Source organism: Suricata suricatta, chromosome 2 (genome assembly GCF_006229205.1).
Source record: "Suricata suricatta isolate VVHF042 chromosome 2, meerkat_22Aug2017_6uvM2_HiC, whole genome shotgun sequence".
Classification (NCBI taxonomy): Eukaryota; Metazoa; Chordata; class Mammalia; order Carnivora; family Herpestidae; genus Suricata; species Suricata suricatta.
The window spans coordinates 176087605-176112805 of NC_043701.1; the positions used below are offsets into that span (position 1 = coordinate 176087605).

A 25201-nucleotide genomic window follows, 5' to 3' on the forward strand; every position below is an offset into this window, starting at 1 on the left:
AAAGCAGAGGGGGTTGGCGATCTGCATAGAGAGCTCTGATATCTGTAACTGAAGACCTTGACATCTCATTCTCCGGTCACTTGGCACTTACGGCCCCTTGACTGTAATGTCTGCAAGCATGGGGACCATGTGTGTTTTATCCGCCAGGGCTCACAGGGCAGTACCTGGCATGTCGCAGGCACTCAGTACGTGTTTGTTGAATGAATAAACGGGGCAAAGATGATGATGGTCCGTTGTCTGTCCCCTACTGCACTCCTTCCTGTGTAAGCAGATACCGTAGGCTGCTTAAGAGTCAGGCCTGGCTGTGAAAACAGGACTGGCCATGAGGAGACAAGAGACAGAGACAAAGAGAGAGAGTATGGATAGGAACCCCGCCTAAGGAGGATTTATGCATGAATTAAAAAGAGAATTGCTCAGCATAAAGTTAGAATAATGTCTTTGAATTTTCATTGTGTATATTTTCCACGTTCTTCAAGCCATCCCATCAGAAAACTTAGGGAGAAAACAGTAACACTCTTCCTCCTTTGCCGGAAAGAAATCAGTATGCAGTTAGATTAAGATAGGTGTCCAATTCAAGCAGCAAAGAAGTTGAAGAAGCATATCTCGGCTCTAGACCCAGCAGGTTCCCTGGCTTTGTGCTGATACAGTTTTCACAAAAGCAAAAGCTAGGTTGCCTTTACTAGTAACTCCATCCTTTCTGCCTCAAAACGCTTTGACCGACTTCCTTGACAGTAGCGGTGCTAGAGATGATTTTAGGGGCCCTGCAATGTGTGCTTGGGTTACACACGGGTGAGGGCGCCCAACTCCACGGTCATGGAGACGCCCCCCCCCCCCACTTCCCTTCCATTCTTCTCGCCTTGCAGGGGATGCTCCTAGGTCTTCACAGAGGCTGCAGCACCAAAGAATTTAATAGTGGTCTTTTGTTTTCATGGTATTTATATTGATATTTGCCAGCTGTTGATAGAGGGAACACTGACGTTACAATTAAGCAGTGACATGAAGCTGCTTCTAAGCTTTTAGTTTACCAAGGCTCAAGGAAAGTCACTGTATGGGAGGAAGGGGGGATAAGACAAAACTGGCCAACTCGGTTCCTTTTTTTTTAATGTTTATTTTGAGAGAGAGAGATAGAGAGCAAGCAGGGGAGGGGCAGAGAGAGAGGGAGAAGGAGAACGCCAAGCAGGCTCTGCACGGTCAGTATGGAGCCTGGATGCAGTGAGATCATGACCTAAGGCAAAACGAAGAGTCAGATGCTTAACCAACAGAGCCACCCAAGTGCCCCCTTGGTTCTTAAATGGCCGAAGGTGGGAAGCACTGGCTTTGCACCCCCGAGAGCCTGTGTGTCCAGTGTTAGTGCTCACATCAATCCCCTGGGGCTCTTGCTGAAAATGAAGACTCCGATTCAGTGGATCTGGGCGAGGCCCCAAGACTCTGCATTGTTAATAGGTGCCCTCCCTGTGATGCCAGTGCCCCGGCTCCTTGCAAATCCATGTTTGATGGACAGGTGAGCGGCGTGGATATCACTGAGAAGCTTGCTGGAGATGTTTGCTCTCCGGCTGCTCCAGGGACTGGCTGTTTCTGTAAGCACTGGACCCCCAAGTGGATCCTGGCCACATCAGTGTTTGGGACGCATTGATCTAGTGCCACTGGGGAGTCCCAGGGCCTAGAGAGCCCTGGTGAACAGGTAACTGGAGGCTATGCTTGATGTCCTCAGCAGAAACTGGGTCTCCATTTCCTGGCTTCCAAACCACCTACAGAGAGCTCATGGAAGGGGCTTTCTAGGCCTGGGATACCCTTTCTTGGGAATCCCCTGTGTTGTCTCCAGACCTGCCCATGCCACCTCGTACCCACCTCTGCCCCCGTTTGCTTTCCGAGACCTGTGTCCTCCGCGTAGCTGCCTTGCCATCTGGAACCTCAGGAGCAGACCCTTGTGGTTGGAGAAGAGACATCTATCTCTCTAGCCCGGCTGCTCCCAGAGAATGTAATTTACTTGATAGATGTATTCTGGCTGCAGCTCCTCGGGGCGGGGTGTGAAATGGTGCAAAAGGCTGATTAGAGGCTTTAAAAGATGGCCATGACGGTAGCAACATGTGGGGGACAAATGAGGTGAGGAGGGACGGTGCCGGCCACGTGGGGAGGAAATGGGGATCCAGGTTCTGGGGTCTCGAAGAGTGGGGCTGTGGGCCCATTACCTTGGTGACAGCCTGTGGGTGGCAGCTTGTTATTTTAAAGCCACATCTGTCATCTTACTGGCTTTTCTCTGACAGGACCTTGTCACATTCCTGCCAAGAGGTGGAGTCCAGTCCCCTCTTTAGTATCTGGGCTTGACTTCCAGACTCCTGTGTAACCCCGAGACGAGGTCAGGAAAGACAGTCTACCTCTGCCCGGCTCTGCTGGCCCCTCCAACCTGAACGGAGTTTACCAGGTGGAGAAATGGGCCCAGAGGGTCTGGAGGTCACCGAGGGCTGACAGCTGACGAAGCACACCGTATCCCCGCAGCTTCCGCCCCCCTGCTCCCCGTCTTTGTCTTGTTCTATCCGCCCTGGTGTCATGGGCTCCCAGGGTGTGGGAGGGTTTGGGAGGCTGACAAGATGGGAAGCGGAAGCTGTGTGGTTACCTGGCAGCAGCCCCAGGATGCACCTCACCCCCCTTTCCCTCCCTGCCTGCCTTTCTCCCTGCTTTCCTCCTGCCCAATCTCCTATCTTCCCGCAGAAGCTTTTCTTGCTCACTCTGCCCCCTACTGGTGGCGACATGTCAGCACGCCGTCGGGAGGAAGGGAGGGGAGGGAAGAAGGCGAGGTTTTCCCCCTCATACTGCTCCTGGCTCCTCTGCCTCTGCTCCTCATCTGGCCCACTCCCCCCCCCCCGCCCCCAGAGGGCTGCTGACCTGGCCTCGCCCCACTCCAAGGTCCCCCCCCCATCCTGCCCTTTGGCTTTTGGTTCTCGGTTTGCTATGGAGCCCTGACTTCCTAGGGTCTTTACAACCATTCTTTTGTGCCCAGAATTGGCCCTTGCTGGCAGACAGTCGTCCAGCGTCTAAGGTGTCTCGGTAATTCTTTACCCATTCTACCCTCAACAGCACAGCCTCTTCTCCCCTTCTCCTCCCCCAGAGGCTGGATTCTCCACGGAGGGCATGTAAAAGTGGCCTTCTCGGGAGATACAGGCAACAGGCGAGCGCTCACATATCTTTCTTTGTTTTGTTTTCAGTTTCACAGAGTTTTTGGACCCATTCCAGAGAGTCATCCAGCCAGAAGAGATCTGGCTCTACAAAAACCCTTTGGTGCAGTCCGACAACATACCTACCCGCCTCATGTTCGTAAGTACTGTGATTTCATGGCCGATTTGACCAGTCTCCCAAGTAGGAACCGAATGAGTTTCCATTCTGCTTTTCCAAGCCCTGCTGAAGACAGCCAGCAGACTCAGAGACAGAGGGGGTGAGGGGCCCATCGCATGAAGACTCAATTCCAGATCATGGCGGGCGCTGCTTGGCCATGTGGGAACTAGTAAGTGCCTGACCCTTTGGAAAGAGAAGGGACAGGCTTATGTGAGCTGTGCCGAGTTGTTTCCAAATAATTACAGTAAAACAAGACTAGAAATGGATTTTCCTGCTCTGTCTCCTTCTGAAATAAACCTGTTTCGCCAGACTCAGGCCCTCTAGATAGCTCTGTCAACCACTCTTCAGGTTGCAGGAGGTTAGGTGACTACTGAGGAGGTGTCCCGTCTGACTCAATCCCTGGATAGTGTTTTGTGCCTTTCTGCTTCCAGAATAAATGGGCCAGCATCCAAACAGCTGGTGGGTATAGTGGGATTATTTTTACCTCTTCACCCTGCCCCATGGCTATTGAAGCCTTTTACATTTCACCTCCTATGTACTTTGCTGAGAGTTTAAGAAAGGATTATCTCATTTAATCCCACCCAGCATTCTAGGAGAAAGACATCAGTATTGTTCACATTTGCAGGTGCAAAATCACATTCTTGAGAAAGGAGGAAGCTTGCCCAAGTCCACACAGCAAGTGAGTGGTAGAGCCAAGACTGAGGTCTGAGCGGCCGGCTCTGAGCCCAGGCTCTGCCCAGAGGCTGCCGCGTAGGCTGGGAGCCGAATGTCCAGGACTCCTTGCTGATGCTAACGGCCTCCTGGGGAATTGCCTTCCATCCTTTCTGAAGCAGAGGGAATACGTAAGCTCCTCCTGGTTACAGAACAGTAATGGGACTTCTGGTTGAGCAGTTAGCTTGAAGGCTATTACTGCTGACCAGCCATTGTGTCTTGTGCCTCTGGAAACTTACATGGTTGTACTAAAGATTTCACAGAGTACATGAAGCATATTTTTGCATTTTGAAAAAAAAAATCTCTCTGATTTTTATGAAAAAAATCTTTTTAATTCATGATGATTTGAAAGATCTCTTTATCTGCAGACATCCTGAAATGCCCAGAACATTACAGGAGCTTTGAGGTATTATTTTATTTGCTTTTTAATAATTGCTTTTCCACTGGAAACTAAACTGGATTTTTTGTAAATTTCAGGGGGGAATTGAAGAATTCAGGCGTTACCTAACACTTGAGTATTAAAATTAGACCTTTTCCATTTCTGCTCTAACTCACATCTTCTATGAGTTCTAGAAATAAAGGAACTAGTGTGTGTCTGGCTAGTTTACGCCATGGTTTTAAAAGGGGAAAGCTCCTACTTCCCACTGATCCCCATTCTTCAAAGATTTCATAGGTTACGTGCTGTAAGACACAATTTGGAGATGAATGCTCATATGGGATATTGTGAAAAATTTGTGGCTGTGGCCTAGATTTATGAACAATGGATTGTTTTGAAGTCAAGATACAAATGCCACAAATATCCTGGCTGCAGACACAAATGGGAGGGGGGACATTTGCATGTTGGCAGCAGTGGATAGGAGGGAGTAAAGGAGTTATTCAGTGCTGTGAATCTCAGAGAATAGAAGTGTATTCAGCCTCAGATCCTGATTCCTACCCTCGAATCTCCTAAGGAGATAAGTTCAGTCTTTTGTCTTGTTAGTAGTAGTTGATGCATTTCATTCATTTGGTCACAAGACTTAATGTGGATTCCGTAATAACATGAGGAAAACAGTAGATACATGTAACACAAGGAGGAAAAATATGTTGTTACCACATAAATCAGATTTTTTCCCTCTGGATTTTATTAAGAGTTTAATATAAAACATCGTTTGTTTGCTTTGATCCATTAAAACCTTCAGGTGTTTATGGGAGACTGTAGTAAAGGATATATTTTCAATGTTTTTGAAAACAAACTTGGTTTCTTTAGAAAGCTCAAGTTTTGTTGTTTAATGCATAAAAAAATTTGATTTATGGTTGGAATGGTTTTTTTGTTTTTTGGGATTTTTTTGAGAGAGAGAGCTCATGTGCATGTATGTGAGTAGAGGAGGGGCAGAGAGAGAGAGAGAGAGCGAGAGAGAGAGAGCGAGAGAGAGAGAGAGAGAGAGCGGGAGAGAGAATTTCAAGCAGGATTCATGCCCAGCATGGAGCCTGATGGGGCTCGATCTCACAAACCGTGAGATCATGACCTGAACCAAAATCAAGAGTTGATCAGACACTTAACCAACTGAGCCACCCAGGAGCCCCTTGGTTGGAATGTTTTAATCTAAAGGCAAACTTTTTAACTTCCTAACCAAAGTGTTACTTAAAGGCAGCTGGTAATAACCCACGTGTCTTGATTGGGAAATTAGTGCCTCTGGAATGGTGTGTGTGTGTGTGTGGGGGGTGCATGTGCATGCATGCACGCATGTGTGCACACATATGCACACATGTACATTTTAGAGGAGCCACTTGGTCAGATGTCACAAAACCAGTATCCGAATGGTGGGGGATTGAGTGAAATACGGAGTCAATGGTGATAACATCACGAGGAAGCCCCTCTCATTTTCTGTCATTGGCCCTTTCAGCTAAGGTGACTATGTCTGTCAATGTGGAAGTTGGGTATGTTTGGATTGTTTGATTCTGAGAGTTTGTATCCCTTGATGCCTCTGGGTACCTGTTGACCAGAGAGGCAGGCTGAGAATTCTTTTCCCACATACTGAGTCTTGAATGAACATTTCTGGGATGTTCCCAAACTATTAGCTGTCTTTATGGAAGGCTGCTCCCTTATTCAAAAGATGTTGTGGTCTCCTCCTGAGAGTGTGGGGCTTATCATGGCATCTTTGAAAATCTGCTTTTTGCTGTAGGAAGACTTAATGTCGTTTTTTACTTTTTAGTAAACTTTTTGTTGCTGTCTTAGTAGTTGTGTCTTTGTACATTCAAGGAATGGTTCCAGCCTACTATGGGTGAGAAAAGCCATAGGAGCTTCAGATGATGGGAAGTCAAATCAGATCTGGGGGGTATAACCTGCATATAGGAGTCCTGCAGGCTTCTGGTGGTGATGGTACTCTAAAGAGAAATAGAATCTAGAAAGTGCTATAGGCTTGGGTAAACTTGCAGGGAGCTTCACCATCACCAGCATCATCATCATCATCACCATCATTATCACCATCATCACCATCATCATCACCATCATCACCATCATCACTGTCATCATCATCATTATCATTATCACCATCATCATCAGCATCATCGGCATCATCACTGTCATCATCATCACCATCATCACCATCATCACCATCATCACTATCATCATCATCATTACCACCATTATCACCATCATCATCATCATCATCATCATCACCATCATCACCATCATCACTGTCATCATCCTCATCACCATTATCACCATCATCACCATCATCATCACCATCATCATGTCATCACTATCATCATCATTACCACCATTATCACCATCATCATCATCATCATCATCACCATCATCACCATCATCACTGTCATCATCATCATCACCATTATCACCATCATCACCATCATCATCACCATCATCACCATCATCACTGTCATCATCATTACCATCATCACCACCATCATCACCATCATCATCACCATCATCATTATTACCATTATCACCATCATCACCATTATCATCACCATCATCACCATCATCACTATCATCATCATCATCATCATCATCATCATTATCACCATCATCATCATTATCACCATCATCACCATCATCATCACCATCATCACCATCATCACCATCATCACCATCATCACTGTCATCATCATCATCATCATCACCATCATCACCATCATCACCATCATCACTGTCATCATCATCGTCGTCACCATTGTGGCAATAACAACAACAAGGAACATCTCTCGAATACAAGAGTTGGAGTTGTGTCCAGCACTCAACAGCAGCATCTCAGACAATCCCTCTCCCAACCTGTTGAGGTCATCACTTTTATAATCCCATAACTTTAATGGAGAAAATGAAACTTGCAGTGAGATTTAGCAGCTTGTCCAGGGTTATACAACCACCAGTTGCCAGACCTAGATTTGAATGGCAGCAGCCAGAAGCTAGACCCTCAGGGACTCATTCATCTGTGATGTCTCCTTCGGGGCTCAGGTGATGTGGCAAGGTGGTGAGAAGCAGATCACATGCAGAAGAGCTGGTGTGTAATGGCACAGACACAAGACAGCAGGGGCCGCGTGGACCCAGTGAACAGGAGTGTGTTTGCAGTATCTGTGTGGTGAAGGGGGCAGAGGAGGGCAGGGACAGAAGCAGACCGTGGATGGCTTCAGGTTAGTTAATTTTTCCTTAATTTAACAGATAGTTATGTGCCTGATTCAAGCATGGTGCTGGGTGATGGAGGTACAAATCTGGACAAGATACGGTTTCTTGTGTCAGGGGGACACAGACAGGAACATGAGTTGGATGGGCACAGGAAAGGTCTTTTTTTTTTTTTAAATATTTTATTTATTTTTGAGACAGTGAGAAACAGAGCATGAGCAAGGAGGGGCAGAGAGAGAGGGAGACACAGAATCAGAAGCAGGCTCCAGGCTCTGAGCTATCAGCACAGAGCCTGATGTGGGGCTCGAACCCACGAATATGAGATCATGACCTGAGCTGAAGTTGGACACTTAACTGACTGAGCCACCCAGGTGCCCCAGGAAGCGTCTTGATAGGAAAGCTCAGGCAGTGAGTTGATGGAATGATTGGTGTTCCCCAGTTGCCTTACTTGGCTTAAAAAACAAACAAACAAAAACCTACCCAAGACCTGTTCTTTGCCCTTATTCCTTTTGCCCTGGCCACAATGAGTCTAGAAGATTTATTTCTGTAAAATATTACAGATATGGTATTGATGTGATAACAGAGTTTCCTTTTCTAGTATAGGATGCTTCTAAGGAAGACAGAAAGTCAATTTTGGGGGGAGGAGGGAAGGAAAAGAGACAAAACTGGTTCATGATAGACAGTTTAATTTTTAGCCTCTTTGGAAAAGTCTTAGCTCTTTTCTCGGTGATGGGCTGTAATTATTTACCCACAGCAAGGCCCTTTCCAGGTGTCTGAGTGGCATGTCTGGGTTGTCTCTATAAGTACTTTTCAGCACACCTGTCAAACGCCAGAAATTAAGGCACTTCGGGCCCATTGTTTGTCTGAGATGAATGGACTCCAGTGACAAGCTCTTCTCTGGTCAACATCCTAACATCAGGGTTTGAGCTCTTTGGTTGTTGCAAGTTCCCGTATACTTGTGCCCCTCCACCCTCAGACACACTAGACCTGCTTTGTCATTTTCCAGAAGCGTCCTGGCAGCACTGTGCCTTGCATCAGCCCTGCAGGTGACCCACCATCTGGTGCAGCAGCGGCCAGGGAACTGAAGTACTTTCTGTGTTGGTTTCATTAGTGGACGCGCAAGGCAGGCTCCCATTGGAGACGCTGGTCACTGGTCGTGTAGGGAAGGGCAGGTGGCCTGGATAAATTAGGCTCTTTCCTGTTCCTGACCTCCTCCCTGCACTGCTCAGGCCTAAACTCAGGGCATAGGGGGCTGAGGGTTCAAATCACTTTATTCCCTATAGTCTGATCACAGGACCCTGGAACTCCTGTATTGGTTTGAGTCATTTGTTAACACTTTTCCCTGGGGAGTAACGACATCGTAGCACCCAGTGGATGCTGGGTGCTAACTCTGTTGGATTCTCCGCATTGGCCTTTGCTGTGTGTTCCAGAGTGGACTGCCTAGCTGGGTGACTTGGGAGAATCACCTACCCTCTCGGCGCCTCAGTTTCCTTCTCTGTATAAAAGGCCTTTCATAACACTTTTGTCCCCCTCCGACAGTGCTGAGAGCATCAAATGGGGTGATAGACTTACAGTGCTTTGTTTAGTGTGTGGTACAGAAGACACCTTCAATAACCACTGGTGAATTTAAATCCCAAGAACAATATTTATTGTGTGTGGGATTGTTTTTGTTTTTAAATTTTTTTATGTTTTATTTATTATTGAGACAGAGAGAAACACAGCATGAGTGGGGAAGGATCAGAGAGAGAGGGAGACACAGAATCCAAAACAGACTCCAGGCTCTGAGCTGTCAGCACAGAGCCCGATGCGGGCCCAAACTCACAAACCCTGAGATTGTGACCTGAGCCGAAGTCGGCTGCCCACCCAACTGAGCCCCCCAGGTGCCCCATGTGTGGTATTATACCCATCTTACAGATGAGAAAACTGAGATCCAAAGGTGAAGAAGTTGAGTGACTTGCTCATGGTCACAGAGCTAGTGAGTGTCAGAGCTAGGGCTTGAACCCTTAATCTGAGTCTGTTTCATACATTTTTCTCTGCAGAGCTCTGGCCTCTCTGCCTGTACAATAGCATCAGGCCAAACCAGCCACGAACTGGATCCTGCCTAATGACGAGTATATATATGACCTTGATATTTGGAACCTGTGCAGTACTATTGATTAGTAGTGTACAAACCATTCTTTAATGGAAGAATGATCTCAGCCTCAGTTTCCCCACCTGTAAGATGAGGCATTTGGGCTAAGGTGATCAATGTGATTCAAGACTCCAGCCCAGGCGCCATAGAAGCCCAGGGTGAGGTGACCCAGTCTATCGGGTGCATGCCTTTGAGAATTCATTTCTTTCTCTGTCTTGTTAGCTGTGCAAGGAGGATGTTTCCCCCCGGGAGCATAGTTAGAAGATTAGACAAATGTGAGGAAAGCCCCTCACACATAGTAGGTGCTTAATCTTTGACAGCTGTCACTAACATATCTGTGGTTTACCCACGTTCCTGGACATAAGCCCTTTTACTTCCCCCTCCAACTCCAGAGAAAAGGCATCTACCATGTTTTATTAATGCTTCTTACTTCTCAGGTGAGAACTGCTAGATAAAATCCCAGAGCTTGATATAAACAGTCTGGGTGCACATCTCCACTTAGTAGCTGTGTGACTGTCAGCAGGTTGCTTAACCTCTCTGCGCCTTAGTTTCCTGTCCATAAAGTAAATATGTGCTGACGTGTTAATTTGCACAAAATGCCTAGAACAGACCATGGTCCTTATTAAGGTTTCGGAACATGTTGGCGCTGGTTATCTAACTTAGTTCTGTCCCCTAAGCAGCCCCGTTCTTAGAACTCGTGGGAGAAATTCAGGGAGGGAGAGGGTTCAGTCTGTTCCCTGCATCCTGCAGTAGTGACTGGCTGGCATTCACTGCTCTGCTCTCTCGAGTCCCTTTTAATAAGCACAGACCATTCACTGTCTTTCCACTGGGCTCATTCCCAGGATTTAAAAAAAATTTTTAAGGCATGGAAAAGTTAACCTAAGGGAAAACAATAGCAGGGGAAATTTTGCCTGCCTCTTTCAGTCCTGCATCTCCACAGCTATTTGGAAGCGGAAGTAATCACTCCCCACCTTCCTGTCTCTGTGTCCTTCGTCTCTGTGGGCTCAGGCAGTAGAACGGCAGCCTTGAAAGGCTTTTGCAGGAACGGTGGAAGGGGTGTGCCCCAGATTCATTGCAGTCTGGTTTGCTGGGTGAGAGGGGGTGCCCGTTCTTGTTTCACTTCTTTTACTCAGTTCAGAGGTGCTTCTGCCCAGAAGTTGTTTTCCTAACATGTTGGCTTCTGGGGCTAATCTCTTAACTCCACCTTTTAGTTGGAATATCTTTATAAAAAGGGGGACAGATGATACATGTGAATATGTCTATCTATGCTGACTTGAAGACTGTGCTGTCCAAGGATATAGCAGAATGTTTCCAGGAAGAAGAAATGGGAACGGAGCCCAAGTGTCATTAGGACGAGGAGGGGAGAGAAGGTTGGCCACACCGTCACGCGCAGACGTTTCTGCGGCCACCAGGATGATGGGTGCTGTGGTTCGTCTGATGCATTCCCTCATGGGTAGCTCATGAACTGGGGAGCCCTGGGCCCCCTGGGTGACTAGCATAGGCTCAGGAAGCAGTTTCTCGGTGGTTCTAGAAAACAGACCAATGTGCATCTACCTAGGAAAGTTGTAGAAGGGGAGAAATTAAGTGCAGTCTGGTTGAACCATGGTGGGGGGGTGTTGTTGGAAGCAGGGACCTAGGGCAGGAAGTGGTGTTCAGGGAGATCCCCTTGGCCATCAGGCTGTGAGCCTGGAGCTGCTGGGTAGTCGTAATGCTTCTCTAACTCCTGCTCATGGGCCTGGAGCTGTTGGTCTCCCCTGTGGTGTCCCTGTCTCCTCTTGGTTGGCGCACTCCTGCTCAAGCTCTCCTACACACAGCCTCTGAGGCGGGCAGTCTTGCCAACTCATATCTTTTCTGGGGTTTCATGTTGGTCTTACCTTAGACTATGCCATCTGGGATTGCTTTGTCATGTTTTCCTCAGTCCTGCCTTGTTCCCATAGCTAAGGTTTGACTATCAGTGGAGTCACTGTTGAGTAAGCTGCTTTTCCTTTTTGGGGAGTGTGTGGCCTGGTCTGCACGTCTGATGTGAGAGGAAACAGGGAACTAACAACTTCTTGAACCTTGACCATAACTTTGGAATTAAGTAAGCAGGGGCGTCCTTCCTCACTCTTGAAACACTAAATGTGTGAGTCAGAACTCTGACCCGGTGGTGCTCAGTCACCAGCATCGGTATCATGTGAGACACGTGGTACAAAATGTAGGTCCCCAGGTGTGTCCTCTAAGGGTACTTGAGGGACTCAGCATTGTAATGAACCCGACTGTTAGTCAAGTGTGAGAGCCGCCCAGGTGCCCCTGGGAACTTCCACAGACATTGCTGGGACTGTTAACACACAAGTGAGTATTGCCTTTCCCAGGCGCCCTTGGGGAAATCTGCTTCTCTGCTTTAGTTCTGAATCTCCTTTCATACAGCTGCCCTTAGACCTGTGCCACATTCTTCTGAATACCTCCACGGTGATAGGATTCTGCTGAATTGGTGTCTAAACAGCTACGTCATCTGGGACCACAGCTGATAAGGAGGCTTATGTAGCTAGTTACTGTCATTGTAGTGGGAAAGAAACAAGCCGGCGAGGGGGTGGGTTTCCCATGTCTCATGAGCTGCCTCTGAAGACAGTTCCCAGAGAGGAGACCCCAGGGTGTGCTGAGCCCTTGCAATCTAGAGGTAGCAAGAGTGTAGAGCATCTCGTCATTTTGAAAGGCTGTGTTCTTTTGAGTGAATTGTTTTTATAAAAGAAATGTGTCTTTGAGCCAAGCCTATCCCTATTCGAAAGCCCCTTTCCAAAAAGTGGCATTGCATTAGAGTACAGTTGGAGATTTCCAAAGGTGTGAACACTCCTGGCCCACAGTCACCGTACCCCACCCTTCCCACCACTGTCTATTAGGCCAGTTGTGAATTTTTGAGATAATTAGTACCTTCTGACTTTGTTATCCTGAGATGTTATAATCAATAAGGAAGTAAATTAAATACTGTTTTCTTGGTTGTTGGAATGTTGAAAACAATGCACTAATTGTAGAATGCTGAATAAAGAGTAGATAGGCAGAAAAACTGGTCTCCAAAGCCTGGCCTTGCTATTCACCAGCTCTGTGTCCTTGGGCACATCATTTAGTCCCCAAGCCCGGCAAAGATAGTCTCAGAGTCGTCATGAGAATTTAAGAGACGCCGGTACCTGATGCTACCCAAACATAGTTCCTGCCTCATACAGCGTTCTGTAATGAATGTCGCTTGCATCTGAATCCCACCGGCTTGATTCATTAAACACTTATTGCACTTTTATGTGCTTTGGGCCAAGGGAGGGGAGGGAATGGAAGGAAGGAAGAGAGATGGCAAGCAAAAGGATTAAGCTGCTTTGCAGAGGAAAGGAAATTCAACCAAAGAACACCAGAGAAAGTGAATTGATTGACTCTAAACAAGTCTAACATGCTTGTGTGTTGCCAGGGAGCTGGGGAGGGGAGGCCAGGGTTGTTTCACCCTTCTGCAGGGAGGATGGGGGGGGTCTTGGCAGAGATGAGTTATCATGATTATAGGCTATTCTTTTCTGTGGAAAAAGCCACCACTTTAAACGTGGCTCCCAGCAATTACAAATCAATTATAACCCACAATCAGACCTTCAGTTTTTTTTAAGTCTTCAGAGTCTCTAAGTATAGATATAAATCCTCCTTCTTTGAGGTCAGGAGTTCAGTAATATCATTCAACTAGTGAGTCTAAATGAAACTAACTTGAAGTAATTATCAATCAGCCCTCTGATAGCAAACTGCCGTCCTCATAAGGGATTATTTGTTGTTTTTTTTCCAGGCAATTTCTTTCCTCACACCCCTGGCTGTTATTTGTGTGGTGAAAATTATCCGGCGAACAGACAAGACTGAAATTAAGGAAGCCTTCTTAGGTAGAGTATTCACAGTTCTTGCTCTAGGGGATGGGGCTGAACTTAATTAGATCAGTAGATTTGAAAAAAACCTCTGTTACACCCAGCTGATTTTTCTTTTGGTCAAATTAAGCTTGGGAGGAACAAGAGAAGGTAAACTTTTAGCCCTAAGAGGAGCTCATGCACAGAAAGTAAGCGCCTCGCCTTCAGCCACAGCCTTGCTGCTGTCCATGGTGCTGAATGTGAATGTCCATCTATACATCCCAGATCTGCATATGCCCGTGAGCAGGGTAGCTCTTAGCGGTAAGGCAAAGATCATCTGAAACTGTCACTGTTGACTGCCCAATCCCGTATTTGTCACTGATAAATTACAGGCAATTCAGGAATCGGATACAGATTTCTTGACCAATCACCATTGGCTAGAGGCACAAATGGGCAAAAGCAGATGTAGAATATAATAGAAATTGGAAACAAACTCTATGACTCATCTTTTTGGGGACATTTTTGCAGTGAAGCAATTTTTATTGTATGAAGAGTGTTGTAGTCTTTGCCATCAATTATGAGACCATTATAACAAACTCTCCCCAAGCTAAGCTGTATCTGCATGTGATGCAAGTTGGACACTTTAAAGATTAAATCCATTTTTATGACATGCATATTAGTTAAATGACTGAGTAAATGACAGTATTAAGAGAAAGCAAAGGTAATTGCCTTGTTGAGTAACCAAAGTAAACTACCCAATAGCCAGGTTTTCAGCTTTTTGATCATTAGGAAAACTGAATTATTTTTCTTTTTTGAGACCTCAAAAGCTACCCAAACTCTTTCACAAACTGTGTTTTTGATGTGTTGTATGCACTTCACCATTCATTTAGATAATATATCTGAAAAAATGAGATATTACCCCTCTGAGGGTATGTTTGTAAATTATTGGGCTTTGAGGAAATGAAAATGTAGCAAAACATGGTCTTCTCTTGTCTTGGTACAAGAATGAGGGTCAGGGTAAGATCTTAGGTACGCAGACCAGTTAAGGGGCTTTGTGCTCCAAAGTGGGACAGGGAACATTTCTTACATAACCGGGCTTTGGTTAGGCTCTAATTGAACAGAACAGAATCTCTCTCCAATTAGCTCATATAAATTAGGGGTTTAGTTGCAGGGCTGTATCAGCAATCTCACAGATAGCCAAGAAAAGGGGGGGAAGGACAGAGGAGCACTGCAGGGATTAGAATAGGGGGCCGGGCCATCAGGGTGGGGGTATAGACATGCTCCTTTCTGTAACGTGCCTTCCCTTCTCTGACATTCTGCCTGATCTGCCAAGGCGGCCATTGTTTCCACTGCCCCACACCTTTGGTTTCTGTGAGGTTCGAGCTTGCAGCAGTAGGTGCTCCCATCCCATACCTGGAGGACTGTCAGCTTCATTGCCCACCTCCAAGGACCTCTTCATCTAATGGACCAGACATCCTAGGCAGAGCCTCTGGCTCAACTCATTTTTCACACCCGGACTTGAAAGTCATGAGTCTCTGATCAGCCTGTAGGTGTCCATTCTCAGGTCAGGTGTTTACCCAGGCTGCTTATCTGTGGTTTGGGGATTTGGTGGTCACATGGTCTCAGTCCCCTCAGTCAGAAACTGGCAGAAAGGTCAGTTTTCCCAAGGAGGGCATAGTGCCCTCCACACGTGGGTGGAGCAGCCAGGGCAGTGTTTGGACAAATATCCTTGTGGTCCCTGGAACGTCCTACTGGGAGTCCTCTCAGCTGACCTGGCAGTCCTTTGCTTTACTTTTTATTCTAGTTGCTCCCCTGGAATCACGTCCCAAGGTAATATGACTGTGGGTAAGAGCTGTCGTTCATGGTTATGGTTATAATCTACTGCCAGCTTTTGGAGTTGTGTGTTGTTAGGGCAGTAAGTTACTTCTCTAGACCTTTTCATTTTCTGCTAAATCTCTCTTGGAGTGACGTTTCAAAATTGCACACCATATCCTGCTTCCTATATGTTAACAGGGAAGGTAGAGTTATTGGATGTTCTGTTTGCCTAAATAAATGAGAGCTTGCCCTGTAAAAATGATAAAGAGCCTCCTCTTGTATACAGTTTTTTTTTCTTAAATAACTTCTTTTAGGAAGCTTTGGAAGTAGGGAGTGGGGGAAGTGCTCTTTAAAACCCAACTACAGAATATCAGGTGTAGTGTTTCCAATGTTACCAGGAGTTCAGGACTCTCAGTGAGAGTGGTTTAGTGTTCAGGTCCCTTCTTTGGCAGACCTGAATCTCAAGTCCTCCCTTTATCTGCATGTCCACAGTGGCCACCTTTGTGCATGTGCTGTGGAACATACGGGTGAAGCTTGCCCCCATGCTGCACCGGCTTTTAGTAGTTTGACTGCAGAATAGCTGATGGGTATAACAGAATGGAAATACTGCAGCAATGAATTCTCAAAAACTAAACTAACAGCAAAAGCCCTCTAATCCTCTGGGATACATATAAGTAGTAGTGTTCTCAATACAGGCCACTTGCAGGCTAATGCACAGGATACTTGCCTTTGAATTTCTTTATCGGGCATGGTCTGGTTTATCTTCGGTTTTGTTTGTGTATTCTCTCAAACCCACAGTGCTGTGGGATATTGTAAACATAGTCCTTATGAAACAGACCCACTGGGTTCTTGGTAATCTACAAGCATCCCTGATTGGGGCCATTCATTTCCCTCTCAGCCAGCCTCGCACACATCTGACCTGGGCCCAGCCTCCCCTCTGGTATCAGTGACAGGCGCCCACATTGGTCCCCTAGGGATTGTACCTTTCAGATGAAAAGAATCAGTTCTGTTGACTTCCAGAATGCTGAGATGCCTTTCACCCTAAATATCATCACTTGGGAGCCCCACTGTTTTCTCTCTCCTTCAGGCTTTAGGATCAGAGAGTGAAGTTGCCCACTGTTGGTGGTTATATCACATCGACACATTTTCCAGCTCAGCTACTTGAAACTTTTCAAAGAACTGCCCTGTGTTACAATAAGCCCAGCCTGCGCTGAGGCTGGGGACATGCATGGTGTTCTGGATCCATGTAGCAGACTCTGACATTCCCTAAGGACATTGGAAGGTTGGCTAGCGATGTTTGTTTCTAGAGACCTCCTCTGTGCGGAGGCCAGGCTAGGGCCAGGATGAGAAGGAGCCCTGACCCAGCTGGGAAAACACAGCCGTGAGTGGGCTGAACCAGCTCTAGCAGGACGAGACCCCAGTCCTGCAGGGTGCTCTCACAGCCTGTCATTGTCACGGCTCTGGGGAGAATACATCCATGAAGACAGCTCAGGACATTTTCCCTCCTCTCTGCAAAGGAGACCTCTCTGCAGTGTTCAGAGGTGGCAAGAGAGGGGGGAAGCCAGCATTTCAGAAAGAAGGGTTTGTGTGTGCAGGATGTAATCAGCAAGATCTCTCTGAATTCCCCCATGCTCGGTTCCAGTTTATACATCCCAGTTGCCTGCTTCATGTGTTCACGGTGGTGCGGCGCTGTGACTCTTGCTCCGCTCTCCACCCTGGGGAGCATCCAGCCTTTGCTGCCACACTCATGTACGGCCCATTGTTGCATGTCTCGCACTTAGGTGATTCATTTCCCTTCGACAAAGGTATTCATTTGAACTGGTCCCTCCTGTTCTCTCCGCTTCCCATGACTTGTTAAAAGCAGATCGGTTTTGTATCCGTCTCTGTGGCCAGTGCCCTCAGTGACTGTGTTGGCCATTCCATAGTACTTTCTGCTTGTAGAAAACATTTGTCTCCCTTGATGACTATGAACTGCTCTAGACAGCTCCTTCCTGGAAATGTCCTGCCATTGCTATTTTCTTACATAAATCTCAGCTACTATTTAGCAGTTAATATTTGCCAAAGGGAAATGGTCGCTCATAGGTTTTATTATGCAGCAAAACAATGGAATGGGGTCATCAATAGGTTTTTATTGCTTATGCTTTTGTTCTGTTGACTTGGCTTTTGTGTGGTCTTGATGAACATAGGAGAGACCTGTGAGGTCCTTGCAGAGTTTGCTCTTTCCCTTTGGATGATCTGTACTTGCGGCAGCAAAATCCTTCCAAGCCACTTAGAGAACATTTCCAGGCTATATGTTTTTAAATAACATATTCCAGAAGTTCCTGCTGCCTTCAATGGCAAAAAAGCACCACCTGGGCAAACCTTCTCAAAACTCAGTTGACGGGACTGTTTCCCTTCTCAGAAAGTGATTTGTTTGATAACGAACGAAAGCTGTCGGCAGGTGACGAGCCAACAGAGGAATAAGCGCCAAGTGGGACTGTCCTGCTCCAAAGGAGGATTCCAGCAGAGGCTGTGATCAGAATTATGTTTGAGAAGATTGCCAGAAAGAAAGAAAAATGTTAGTTCTTGCTACCACTAAAAGAAATTCTACATGCTGCCGTATTAAATCTGTTCATATCAGGCCAGAACATAATGGATGTGTTCCTTTCCAATATTAAAAATATTAAAAAGTCAGGGAGGAGAGAGAAATTTCATGTCATAGGGGCTTGGCATTTGATGAGTCACTCTCCAAAGTCTTAATTATATTTTACTCTAGCCATGCAGACTTCCCTCTGTTTTTTTTGAAGTCTTGGTTCCTATTTCTATGGTCATAAATTGGATAGTATGATCATGTAACAGTGTGGTGGTGATGATGATGATTGTGATTTGAGAACCAGCTCGTTATTTTTCTGTCTGTTGGTTTTGTTTTGTAGCGGTGTCCTTGGCTCTTGCTTTGAATGGAGTCTGCACAAACACGATTAAGTTAATAGTGGGAAGGTAAGTTCCAAAAAGAAACAAATGGCTTAGACCCTCAGGGTCATCTGGGGATGGGCATATGGGAAGTGATTCCTCTTCTCCATTTATCTTGCCTCTCTCTCAAGTGCTCCGGAAGTGCGCTAGTCTCCATAGAGATGAACGGTCAAAAGACCTGACTTTGAGGCCTGACTTCAGTCTTAACTAGCTGTTGGCCTTGGACAACTCCCCACTCAGAACCTCAGCATTGACTGATGATCTACCTGGTGGGGGTGCTGGCCAGGTAGCAAGGGTGGGTACAAATTGGGTCGTGCATGACCTGGGGCTGCTCTGTTCTACCAACCTTCTGTGATTGGGTCTGAGGCTCCAGTGAAGTGCTGGTTCCCAGGCCTTGTCTGCTCTAAGGTTCTGGTTCAGTAGGTGAACAACTACCCTTGGAGACACACTGGCCAAGTAGGGGAGAGTATACCAGCAGCTCTGATAAATTATTGAGACTGATTACTGATAGGTTATAGATACTGATAGACTATTATTGGGCCTAGATCCAAGAGCCAGGAAGCCGGGAAGACCAGGAGTCAGTGTGACTCAATATGTGCAGAAAAGGGCCAAACAATATTGTGTTTATAGCTCTAGCAAAACCTTGCCCATAAGTAAATATTAGTTGAAATAATGGGAAGTGATGGGCCATCACCCATCTGTGTGAGAGTCCTCACCTGAGGAAGACAGAAAACATGGGGTGAAGTGTGTTGGGGCAAGAATCTAGGTGCTGGGGCTCAGGCTTGCTTTTGCCACTTACTGGTTATATATGACCTTGGGCAGGAGTGTGATCTTTCTAAACCTTCCTCTTTCACCCGCAAGATGAAGGCAGTCCTGGGTTGGCCTGAGAGTCATATGACATGATGCTCATGCAGTGCTCAGCTGTGTGTGGTCCCCCCGAGGGCTCAGTAAGTGCTAGCTGTGTCTGCAGCAGGTGGCTTGACCTCAGGGGGCCACCTTCCGCCCACTTCCTGTGAGGTCTGCCTCCCTTGACCTGGGCCAGAGGGGCCAGCCTGGATGGCCGCGAGCTCTGCATCATGGAGCTGAGCTTTCAGGTCCTCCCTCTCAATGAGGCTAGGCGAGGTCTGCTATTTGACGAGGGGCGATTTGCCATCCAAATTCAAGACATAGTGACGTGTGGAGCCTGGAGTCTGCGGTCCTAGAAACAGCCTCTGAATGGGAGCTGTCAGTGGAGGCCGGCACTACCTTTGATTTCTCTGGCGCTGTGCTTAGGTGCCTCCTATCTTGTCATCTCCTCAAGCCTTATGACCTCACCCTTGCATGAGTTTTGATCTCCCCTTTTACAGATGTGGAAACTGAGGCTGGGAGAGGCTACACAGCCTTCCCAAGGTCAGAAAACCAGTAAGTGGCTGAGCAGAAGTTCCAACTCAGAGCTTTCTGACCCTGAAGCCTGAGCTTCTCCCAGACAGCCATGTCTGGAGTGGTCCACAGGGGCTCTGGTGTTGGTGCAGGAGGAACTGGGGGCAGCAGGGAGTAGGGGGAGGGTCAGCTTGGGGTTCATTTGCGATGGCAGCATTTTATATTGAAAATGTCCATGGTGTCTTTTGTAGACCTCGCCCCGATTTCTTTTACCGCTGCTTTCCAGATGGAGTGATGAACTCAGAAATGCACTGCACGGGGGACCCGGATCTGGTGTCCGAGGGCCGCAAAAGCTTCCCCAGCATCCATTCCTCCTGTAAGTTCACAGTGGCTGGGACTCGGCTTGAATTCCGGTCGTGTTTCCTGACCACTCGCCTTGGGAGTTTCGGTCGAGAGGAAAAGTGCTGGGACATGAATGTTGAGCACAGTTCATTCTTCTTCCCCGCAGGCTTAGAAACAAGAATTTTCCAGGAAGTTAGAAGCCTCTTGTGTTCACAAGCCATTGTGTGTGTTGTTTTTGTGAGCTCAGTGGAGTGTGACATGTGACACTTTACCCTTCGGCAGTATGATTCAGGAGCCTGACAGCACAAGGGAATTTATCATGTTCCCTGGGACCCTTAGGCTTTTCAACTCCGTGTTCTCCAGAGCTTATTCGTTCCATGATGGTATTGTGTGTGTCCTGATATATAGCACACACACATACATGTACAAATACACACACACACCCCAACATATAGTCAGGTTATAGATATGCAAGCTGGGACCAGCCTTAATGCCAACACTAAATAATACGAATCAGGTGCAGGGGGGTGCAGTGCAGAGAACACAGGTCTTTGAAGTGTGACAAACACTGGGTCGGTCAGGTATTAGCTCTGTAACTTACCCTCCCCTGCCTCAGTTCCCGCTGTGAAAATGGGGATGATGATGCTTCTGTGATTGGTCAGAGGGAAGGTTAAAATAAGGCACAATGATTGCTGACATTTCTGGAGCAGGCATGATGACAAAACTTGTGGGTGCATGATCTTATTGAATCCATTTAACGTATATGCCAAGTGCTTCGTACGTCTGTTAAGTCAAAGGTACTTACTCATATGACTATTTGTAGCTGGAGCTGAGGTTCCAGAGTGTCCGGGCTCATTCCGGCGATGTTTATGGAAAGACTGAGTGCCGGGCACTGTGCCAGGTGTGGGGGACACATGAGAAGACACAGCTCGTGCCCTGGGGAGTCCAGCGGCAGTGGCATGCTGTATGGTGGTTGGTGATCCTGGGATCTCTGGAGAAGCACCGTGGCCAAAGGCCACCACTTTAGAGAGGCCGCTCATGTGACCCAGAGTCTTTGATTCCTTACAAGTCTGACGTTACTTGCCTTTGGCAGGCATGTTACCTTAATCTTTCCTGTTTCTTTTCTAAGTACTTAGGACTGAGTACTTCTCCCTGACAGTGGGTGAGTCAAGGAGTAACTATCTTGAGGTGCTTGTGGACAGTTTGCTCAGAGCCCTTAGAGAGGAGAGTCCTGTCCATAAGATATTGGGGTGCCAGACACTCTGATTTACTGATGACCTCCAGTGTCCCCCCACCCCCCACCAAGCCAAGTTATCCTCATTTTATGCATAAGGACAGTGCAGCTCAGACAGGCTCAGTAACTTGCCCACGGGCGCTTAGCTGACCTTCCTGCCAGCCTCTGACTCCATAGTGGCTCAGGGCTTTCAGTGTTTCAATACAATGAAGATGTGTATATGTATGTATGTTTGTATTTATTTATATACTTTTTGGTGTACATGAGCAAGGGACAGAGAGGCAGAGAGGGAGAGAGAGAGAAGTGGGGCTCACCCAAAGTAGGGCTCGAGCTTACCCAATGGAAAACTCGAACTCAAGAACCGTGAGATCATGATCTGAGCTGAAGTCAGATGCTTCACTGACTGAGCCACCCAGGCACCCTCCATGTCCATTTAAATAAATAACTCATGATCTCGTCTGGTTTGTTGGACACTATGGTGGGTGGAATAATGTTTCCCCAGAAGATACGTCCAAGTCCTGGCCCACACAACCTGTGACCATGACCTTACTTGGAAAAGCCTTTGCAGCGGTAATTAAATTAAGGATCAGGAGATGGGCTCATCCTGGATTTAGGATGGCCCTAAGTCCAATGATAGATGTCCCCATGAGAGAAAGCGGAATATTTGAGACACAAGGTGTGAAGGCCACGTGAAGACGGGGCAGAGATCAGAATGACGCAGCGAGCCACCAGGAGCCACCAGATGCTGGAGAAGGCCGGGGAGTCCGCTCATCTCCTGGAGCCTTCATGGGGAATGTGACCCGGCTGCACCTTGGTGTCAGACTTCTGGGCTCTAGAACGTGAGAGAAAACATTGTTATCATTGTTAGCCATCAGGCTGGTGGTCCTTGGTAACGGCAGCCCTGGGAAAAGAACACAGAGGCTTAGACTGAACACTTACCAGTCCACGGAAGGGGGTTGGCTCTAGAGTCTCAGAGGAGGTCGAGAGAAAATGCTTACTGACTGCCCATCCTGTGGACACCCATAGCGAGGGCCCTGCGGTGCTTGAAGGTGGAGAGCCGAGTTTCTCTGAGGCTACTTGGGGCAAAACATTCATTTGGAATCACTTCCCCTCTGAGTTTGTTTATCTATTTTTGAGAGAGAGAGAGAGAGAGAGAGAGAGAGAGAGAGAGACTGACTGAGCATGTGCATGAGTTGGGGAGGGGCAGAGAGAGACACACACAGAATCGGAAGCAGGCTCCAGGCTCCAAGCTGTCAGCACAGAGCCCGACGCGGGGCTCAAACTCACAGACTGTGAGATCATGACCTGAGCTGAAGTCAGATGTTTAAACAACTGAGCCACCAGGTGCCCCCTCTGAAATCTCGTTTTAAGTGAGTGTCCGTTTCGGAAGACTTGTGGTGCCTGCGGAGGAGTGCCCCGCCACACGGTTACCATCTGCTTGGCATCAGGCATTCCGATGCCAGCACTGTGTAGAGGGCCCGGAGCCACACACCCCTGGACTTGGCCCCCTTCCACGCTCTGCCTCCATCCCTGTAGCATCACTCGAGTTCTCTGTTGTTTGGGGGTATGTTCTGTTCCCCCAAAAACTTGGTGCTGAGCTTTAAGGGGCTTCCAAGGCAGAAAGAATTGAACCCTTGGGGGAAAACCTTAACCCTAGCTTTCAAATGGTTGACTGAGGACAGCGGCACACTTTCGTATCCTGTGTTTCATTTGACCTTGGGAAGGAAATAGCTCTGGGGGTGAATAACTCAACCCAGAAGACTGCTGGTCCTGGAGAGTAGAGGCAGGCCCCACAGAAGTGTTCATTTTAGAAGCACACCTTCCTTCTCAGATGCATTTTCCGACAGGGCTGCCCGCCAGGTGCCCTGTCAAATGCATGGCCGATGTCACATCTGTGGGAGACAGGCTTTTTGACAGAGGCTGTTACTATCTTTTGCTTAAGACACTACTTAAAATGTTACAGATTTTTACTACGTGGCAGACCCAGAGTCCTACCCAGTGTCTAGGCGTTGATGATAGTATTTTTATCCACTCTCTTTCTTTGTTGTGACAGGTCAGTGATTGCCTTACAGGGAAGTGCCACATCCTCTTAGAAAAACCATCCGTTCTGTTCTGTGGATTTCTTATCGTGGCTAACAGGAAGCCTAGGAGTCGGCATGACTCTTGGCTCTCAGAGGAGGTGCTGGACCTCAGAGGAGCGACCTTAGTGGACCCTAGTTGTGAGACACACATTCCTTCTCCCTTCCATAAGACCATCTTTGTAGGTTGCACTGGAGTGAGTGGGCGCTCTGGACCATGGGCTCTCCTGAGATGAATTTCCCAGGCTAGAGATAATCATGGGTTTGCTTCTGCTCTGTTTATAGATAATCAGTAACTAGAAGGTGGTCGATGGCCACATATCATCCTGCAGGAGAGCTAGTTTGCTTTGAACATAAGAGCAAACGTTGGTTTCTTTTGGAAATAAAAGATCTCTCTCTACATTTACCATAAGCGATCAGACTGGCAAACAGCACGTCCCACGGCAGCCTCCTTACGGGACTTGCTCTGGGCCACCCTGGTGGGAAGAACAGAGATCCCAGTTTCAACGAGCGAGGGGTTTCCTCCAGAGTTAACCAGAAATTTGGGATTTAAAGTAGAGAAAGGCAGGCTAGCTTTAAAGCAGCGATATTTTGAAAAGGGAATTGTCTTTCATTGCAGTCTCCGCTTTTGACTGGGTAATTGCTTCAGGTTTAGGTTTCAGAGAGAAGTTAGAAAAAACACTAAATTATTAGTGGCACATCAAGCTATTAAGAAACTTCTTTCTTGTAAAAATGGTGAGAATGAATAAAGTGGTAGTGTCGTTCAGGGGTCAGGAAACAACAGCCTGTGGGCCAAATTCAGTGCCTGCTTGTTTTTGTAAATAAAGTTTTATTGGAACACAGAGATGCCCATTTGTTCATATGTTGTCTGTGGAGGTTTTCACATTTTTTAATGTTTATTTTTGAGAGAGAGAGAAAGAGAGAGAGTGCATGTGAGCACAAGTGGGGGGAAAGGCAGAGAGAGAGAGAGAGGGAGACATAGAATCTGAAGCAGGCTCCAGGCTCTGAGCTGTCAGCACAGAGCCCGATGTGGGGCTCAAACCCGTGAGCTGTGAGATCATGACCTGAGCCACAGCCAGATGGTCAACTGACTGACCACCCAGGGGCCCCGGGAAGTTTTCACATTCTAAGGGCAGAGTTATGTAGTTACAAGGGAGACATGGACCAGAAAACTGAAAACATATTGCTTATGCTCTAAATAGTATGAAAAAGCATTACCGTGAGGGCTGGGGTTGGGCAGGGGTAAACAGGCAGAGCCCAGGGGCATCTAGGTGGCTCAGTCGGTGAAGTGTCTGACTTCAGCTCAGGTCATGATCTCACAGTTCGTGGGTTCGAGCCTTGCGTCGGGCTCTGTGCTGACCGTTAGCTCAGAGGCTAGGGCTTGACTTCGGATTCTGTGTCTTCCTCTCTCTCTGACCCTCCCCTGATCACACTCTCTCTCACAAATAAAAATAAACATAAACAAAAATAGAGCACAGAGGAGTTTGGGGGCCTTGAAACTACTCTCTATGACACTTAATAGTGGATATATGTCATTACGCGTTTGTCAAAACTCATAGAACTCAACAGCAGGAGTGACCCCTAATGTAAACTGTGGACTTCGGGTGGTGATAACGTGTCAGTTTTTACACAGACTTATGGGGGATGTTGATAGTGAGGGGGACTGTGCATGTGTGGGGCATAGGAGCTGTATGGGAAGTCTCTGTGTAGCTTCTTAATTTTGCTGTGAACTAAAACTGCTCTAAAAACCAAGTCCAAAGCGGGGGAAAAAAAAGCATTGCTAAAGCAAGACCA

The 25201-nt window shown here is 47.2% G+C and overlaps 1 protein-coding gene across 1 annotated transcript in view; it reads left to right on the forward strand.

Moving 5' to 3' along the window:
* Window positions 1–25201, forward strand: part of PLPP4 (phospholipid phosphatase 4) — a 129265-nt gene that overhangs the window by 41848 nt on the left and 62216 nt on the right. The window contains exons 5-9 of the mRNA XM_029920510.1: window positions 2956–3045; window positions 3204–3312; window positions 13579–13669; window positions 18358–18421; window positions 20005–20129. Of these exons, the coding sequence (XP_029776370.1) occupies window positions 2956–3045; window positions 3204–3312; window positions 13579–13669; window positions 18358–18421; window positions 20005–20129 (479 nt within the window). The remainder of the gene's footprint in view (window positions 1–2955; window positions 3046–3203; window positions 3313–13578; window positions 13670–18357; window positions 18422–20004; window positions 20130–25201) is intronic.